Source organism: Callorhinus ursinus, unplaced genomic scaffold (assembly GCF_003265705.2).
Source record: "Callorhinus ursinus isolate GAN/ISIS: 27379988/994484 unplaced genomic scaffold, GSC_fseal_2.0 scaffold32, whole genome shotgun sequence".
Taxonomy (NCBI): Eukaryota; Metazoa; Chordata; class Mammalia; order Carnivora; family Otariidae; genus Callorhinus; species Callorhinus ursinus.
In genome coordinates, this window is record NW_027397094.1 from 16,766,051 (window position 1) to 16,772,818 (window position 6,768).

Consider the following 6,768-nt stretch of genomic DNA (forward strand, 5'->3'; position numbering starts at 1 on the left):
GAACTGCGTGGGTCCACTTATACGTGGATTCTTTTCAATAAATACAGTGCAGTCCTATACATGTATCTTCCTTGTGATTTCTTAATAACCTTTTCTCTAGCTTACTTTACTATAAGAATACAGTATAGAATACATAAAACATATTAACCTTTTATGTTATCAGTAAGGCTTCTAGTCAGCAGTAGACTATTAGCAGTTAAGTTTTTGGGGAGTCAAAAGTTATACAGAGGTTTGGGGGGTCGGCTACCCCTCACATTGGTCAAGGTCAACTGTATACCTCAGCTCCCCTTGAGGCAGCTTATTGGCATATAATGTGGCTGGAGGTCATGAAGGCTTGGGTCCACATTCCCACGCTGCCACTTCCCGCTCAGTAACTCGGGTGGGACCTGCCCTCCCAGGGGCTCCTCCTCGGTAAGATGGAGACCATGCCCTGTCTTACTGGTACGTTGTGAGCATCAGATGGGAATTGGCATACAATGTTACCACACATCTTCCTCTAGAAGCCCCTTCTCCATGGAAGATATTCCTGTTCCGGTTCCTGATTCTGGCTCTGATCACTTGTGCCTCGTTGGTCCCTGCTCCTTCTCTGCACCATTCATGACCACCTGCTGGGTCTTACTGGTTTTAGACAACCTTTCCCCCAGTAGTGACTTATGTGAAGCACAACCTCCTCTTAGTCTATCCTTGGTTCTCTTATTCAAGTCTCTCAGCCCTTTAAAAAAAGTTGGCAACACTAAACAATGTGGGGAGGATTTTTTCTGGAGTAACGACAAAATCTATTTATTGGCATTTTGGCTTTGTCAAAAATATTTTATTTTTATTTATTTTTTAAAAGATTTTTATTTATTTATTTGCCAGAGAGAGAGGGAACACAAGCAAGGGGGAGCAACAGGCAGAGGGAGAAGCAGGCTCCCTGCTGAGCAGGGAGCCTGATGCGGGACTCAATCCCAGGACCCTGGGATCATGATCTGAGCTGAAGGCAGACGCTTAACCAGTAGAGCCACCTAGGCTCCCTGTCCAAAGTATTTTAAATAAAAAGCTGACATCTGAAACTGCCTTCATACTTGTCACCCCTGAAGGCCATTCTTGGCTCTGTGTAATTCCTTTAACATACTTTTCTGTGGTCTGTAGAGTTGGAGTGTGTGTGTGTGTGTGTGTGTGTGTGTGTGTGTGTGTGTGTGTGTGAAATTCTCCAGTTGACAAATATAACTCTGAGTACTTTTCAAATCAAACTGCCTTGAAGGAGCACGAGCGTGAGCACAAGATGTTTTTTGAGTTATGAGATTTGGGGTACAGCCATTCCGCTAAGAATCCAAGTTGCTGCCAATAAAGATAAACATGAGAAAATCCTAAGGGCACTCTTAGAAGGGAGCAGCACCCCCACTGACTGAGGGAGCTTGTTGCTGAGGCTCTGTGCCGGCCTCTGCTAGGGGCACTGGGCAGTGCCACCTGGGCCTGGAGTTTGTGTGGGGTGTTAGGGAAAGGAAGAGGCGTCCCCAGTCCCTATAGAGGTGTGCATGGTCATGGCCTCTTGCATCAGGATTTCTGTGACCCTTTTTAAACACGTAGAAGGTGGACTCAGCGCTACAGAAGAGTGCCTGGGGGTTTACAATGAATTACACACTAGTAATGTGAATTTTTTTTCCCTGAAAGCAGTTTAATACTAAAACGAAGGATGGGTTCACGGTGAACACAAAAGTTCCCAGCCTCAAAGATCAAGGGAAGGAATATGATGGATTCACAATCACAATTACAGGAGACAAGTATGTATGCTTCCTAAGTGTGAGTATAAAGGTGGGCTGGTGTCTGATATTGCCACGGGAGCTTAGACGTTACCCGGCTTTTGCTTTATCCTAAAATGAAAATTATCAAGGGCCAGTGTGTAGCTATAACCAGTTATTTTGTTAACATGACTTGTAGAATATTATGCCAGCAGATAGACATTTTCTGACCATGCTGGATCTAACAGCTTTCTAGATATTAGGTATAATATCTAATGTGGAAAGCATTCTTCCAGGTTCTTAAAGTTCCTTGTGGGCAACACTTTTAGTGATAAAATGAAAAGAGATGAAAGATTGGCAGATTGAAGGCCATTGTAAGAGTTTTTAAGTACAGGTTTTAATATATTATGAAAGGGGTGCAGTCTGTTATTATGGAAAATTTAGAATACAAAGATAAGCAAAGATAAAAAAAAATCATTGAGTTGTTTTCTTTAAAAACTGAGATTATGCTCCACACATTGTTTTATAATCTGTTTCTTTTGTATCTTACAATTACTTTATCATGAACATTTTCTTATATTTTTGCAAGCCTTTGTAATGCTTGCATAGTATTCCATTTTGTGGATGTTGTAGCATTCCTACTAATTTTTTGTTATTGACCATTTAGAGTACTTCTCATTTTTCACTTTGTAAATAGTCCCGCAGTGACTTTTTATTAACCAGTCTAATTTATATCTGAAGCCCAAGCTTCATCTAGGAGCCTCCATATCCCTTGAATTTGGGGTGATTACCTTGCCCCTCCCCTGCAACATGTATCCCTCGGTTGCTTCGCCTGCAAGGCGCCATGATTCCTGCATCAGGACTTCTGGCTTGATTTCTGCCAGCCCCACAGTAGGGCTGTGACTTGCCTCTGCCTCTTGGGCTCCAGCTTTCTCATGTGCCTTTACTCTCAAACCACAGGAGCCTCTTTGTCAAGTTCTCTGTCAGAACCTACACAGTAGGTTCTGAGTTCTCATGTGCCTTTACTCTCAAACCACAGGAACCTCTTTGTCAAGTTCTCTGTCAGAACCTACACAGAGTAAGCACCAGCTTAGCAAATCCCAGATTTTGTGACTTTTCCATATCCTTGAGGTCTTGAACTACCCCAGACCATTTATCAAAGTACTTTTCCCAACAAATACCACACTCCCCTCCCCGGAAGGAATTCCAGGGTTTGCTATTAACGTTTAAATTACTCCCCTGCCTTTCCACCCACTCGTGAGATACAGATCTCCTCAGATGAACTGGTTCTCCAGACAGAAAGGGAATGACAGTGTCAAAGAGTACATAAAGCTTCCCCCAGAAACGTGGCGTCTTTCCCCCACGTCTTGCCATATTCATTACATCATGCTCTGGGCTCTGAGCCCTCAAGGAGACTCTGGTGTCTCCGTCCCCGGTCTCGTGGTAGCTTCCAGTCCTTTTGTCAGTGTCCCTGAGGCTCCATTCCACTGGGTGTTAAACCACTCCCTGCTCCATACCCTCCACTGCCTGTGGATACCAGGACCCGCTCCCCTGCCAGGCAGGCACTCAAGGCCTTTCATAATGTGGCCCTTGCAACATTTCCTGCTTGCCTGAACTGTTTTCCTGCCAGAACTTGGCCTGCCAGCTCAGCTGGACGGCTTGTTCCCTGAGGTCACCTCGCACCTCCTGGTTCTGAGCCTCTCTCACTCCCGTTCTGATTTTCACATTCGGGCCCCTTCCCCTGTGAAGCATTTCCTGTTGTCTTCCACATCCCTAAATTAGACCTGATCTCCCACTTTTGAACCCTGACTCACTATGTGATCGCCCTGTGCGTGGTCTTATAATAATTCATGGCCTCAGTTCTCCCTCTCTTCCTCCATAAATGCAGCAGCTGTGCTGTGTTCCTCTTTATAGGATCTAAGAGCTGTTTATTTATATAATACATGCATGTTGCATCAAATTTGTCTCCTCTGTAGAGCCTGTCATGGAGCTAAGCGTGCAGCAGAAGCTTAAAAAAACACAGTGGAGTCCCTGAACTTCTGCACACAGTTCTGGCTCCTGATCTTCAATCATACTATGGAGGCTGTCTGAGAAAGTCTTTACCATGCATTCATTCTTGACTATGTGTGGTTCCCTTCTGTAGTAGCTTAAGCTCCTATAATATGTACATTTGGTTAGACTGAACAAAATATCATATTTTATGGGAAACCTGCCTGCATATGGAACACACCTCCGTGTGTGTAGTTAGAAAGGTGGGACACGTTCTCAGATATGTCTTGTGCCACATCAGCATACCAGTTCCTTCCTTTTTTTTGACTCCCCGTGTTTGGCTCTTTGAATTGTATAATGCATGCCTTTGACACACATTGTTGTATTTTTAGGGTTGGCAACATACTCTTTTCTGTGGAAACGCAAACCACAGAAGAAAGAACACAATTCTATCACGCTGAGATAGATGCGCTTTATAAAGACCTCACAGCAAAAGGAAAAGTACTGATTCTTTCATCAGAATTTGGGGTAGGTTTTTGTTTTTTTCCATTTTATCCGTGCTTATAACCTTTTCAAAGCCTCTACCCATTCACGGGTATTATCCATTTTATGCTTAAGATCAGCTTTCACTGATGATGATAAGGACTTCTTTTTAAAAAATCCTTATAGAGGGCACCTGGGTGGCTCAGTTGGTTAAGCGACTGCTTTCAGCTCAGGTCATGATCCTGGAGTCCCGGGATCAAGTCCCGGGATCGAGTCCCGCATCGGGCTCCCTGCTCAGCGGGGAGTCTGCTTCTCCCTCTGACCCTCTTCCCTCTCGTGCTCTCTACCTCTCATTCTCTCTCTCTCAAATAAATAAATAAAATCTTTAAAAAAATAAAAATAAAATTCTTATAGAAACAATTCCCATATTTATTTATTTTTTAAAGATTTTATTTATTTGAGAGAGAGAAAGCACACAGAGGGAGAGTATAAGGGAGAAGCAGACTCCCCGCTCTCCCCAACGTAGGGCTCAATCCCGGGACCCTGAGAGATCATGACCTGAGCCGAAGGCAGATGCTTAACCAACTGAGCCACCCAGGTGCCCCCAATTCCCATATTTAATAACAATAGTAATTGAGGAAGGGAAATGATCCATGTACACAATTACTGTGTTATATGGTAAGTCTGGGCTCTGTCCATAGTTGGTCTGTAGTGACAGTAGCCTGTGGGGCATTTGGTGGGCCTTTCCTGGTCTGTGATTCTTCCCTCCGTGTCCCACCCCAATGCAAGGGGGCTCCCTAGAGGCAGGATCCGGCCTGTCACCTTCGTGGGAGTATTGTGGGCACTCCATCCAACTTCTGGAGTGGATGCCCTTGGCTCCTGGGAAATCACTTCATTTCTCTTGCATCTAATCAGTTCATTCCTATAATTAAGCATCCAGGTTTTTATATAATTAAGTGTATTTATCACCTAAATCTCAGTACAGAGGGTGTGCTCATCAGAATCTTGGGAAACCATATTTGGTATTAATGAGTACTTTGTTTTATTTTAATCTTAATACGTATTTTGACATTTCAAGTCACGCTAAAGGAGGCTGATATTTTTATGTTTATCAGAAAAGTTTTTCTGGTTTTTTTTTTAAGATTTATTTATTAATTGAGGGGGAATGGAGGAGCAGATGGAGAGGGAGAGAGAGAATCCCCAGCAGACACCCCTCTGAGTGCAGAGTCCGACTCGGGGCTCGATCCCAGGACCCTGAGATCAAGACCTTGGCCAAAACCAAGAGTTGGTTGCTTAACTGACTGATCCACCCAGGTGCCCTGAAAAAGTTTCAGTTTTAAAAACAGCTTGGAAAATATTGCCTTACCCTGAACTGTATATATACCCTTTCATTAGGAAAAAATGGTAGCGCAGAGTATAAAATACGCAAGAATGTGAAAGTAGGTTCCTGTAGGAGAGACATGAAATAATCCTCTTCCCGAGCTAAATTTTTCTTATGTCTTATCACCTTGTAAAAAACTAGTTTATAATCTAGTACTTAAACTCATGAGCATGTGTCTTTTTTTTTTTAGGAGGCTGATGCTGTTTGCAACTTAATCTTATCCTTAGTTTATTACTTTTATAATTTAATGCCACTCTCTCGAGGATCCAGGTGAGAGCCTATGACTTGAAAGTCTTTACATTGAAGAACATGTCCTTTTTGGTTGCACTCCTCGTTGTGTCTGGGCTCCAAAAGTACCCCAAGCAATTGCAGGAAATCCCCTTTGGTTTTTTTCAAAATCCACCCAGAAGTTATGTCCTTGACCTACCACACCATCAAAGGAGTTAGGAAAGGTTGTTCTAAGATAGCGTGCTTACGTTTTACAGGCTGGAGACCCCTCACTGGACAACACAGGTGTCTTGAAGGCCTGCTACATGCATGCATGTGCACTTGTATTTGAACTTTTGATATTTGCCCAGACCGTCACCCTGCCCTCTTCCCCCCTTTCCCCCGGGTTTGGTCCGTCACTCGACCTCCAGCCCTTTTTTGAGTCACCAGCCATTCTGTACTACTTGTACTATTGTGAATCCATTCTTGCTCCTTAGGAATCCGTCAGGAGCTTCTTAGGTGTCATTAAAACCAGGGTTTCTGTCTGTTCTCTGTTAGCCAGTACGACGTGCAGTAGATAGTGGAATTTGAATTTAAGATGTTTGGGCTAAAATGAGATACTTGAATGTTCCTGTCTTTAACACTTTAAAAGTAAAACTCTCCTAGATGTGGTAGTAAATGTTGTTATATTAGAAAGGCACGGAAACAAGCTAGGAGCATAAATACTGTAGTATCAGCCTGTTACTAGCGTGCACTGAATATATGACATGCTTACGCCCTCCGCGTGCCCCCTTTGATCAAGCATGGACGTGGGTGCCGTGCGGGTACCCAGCAGTTGCCCATTTGTCCTCATGGCAGCTGTGCTGGCTCCCGGGGTGACACGGGAAGGAGGTGACACGGGAAGGAGGGACACGGGAAGGAGTGACGGGAAGGAGGTGACACGGGAAGGAGTGACACGGGAAAGAGGTGACACGGGAAGGAGGGACA

At 44.0% G+C, this 6,768-nt stretch overlaps 1 protein-coding gene across 6 annotated transcripts in view; it reads left to right on the forward strand.

Annotated features, from left to right (window-relative positions):
• Nucleotides 1–6,768, forward strand: part of TTC13 (tetratricopeptide repeat domain 13) — an 89,180-nt gene that overhangs the window by 73,606 nt on the left and 8,806 nt on the right. For 4 of the 6 annotated variants that reach the window (XM_025850722.2, XM_073879061.1, XM_025850718.2 and 1 more), the window contains 3 exons: nt 1,654–1,763; nt 4,103–4,238; nt 5,765–5,844. In XM_025850722.2, coding sequence (XP_025706507.1) covers nt 1,654–1,763; nt 4,103–4,238; nt 5,765–5,844 — 326 coding nt within the window. The remainder of the gene's footprint in view (nt 1–1,653; nt 1,764–4,102; nt 4,239–5,764; nt 5,845–6,768) is intronic. The other 2 variants (XM_025850719.2, XM_025850721.2) reach the window with 1 other exon arrangement.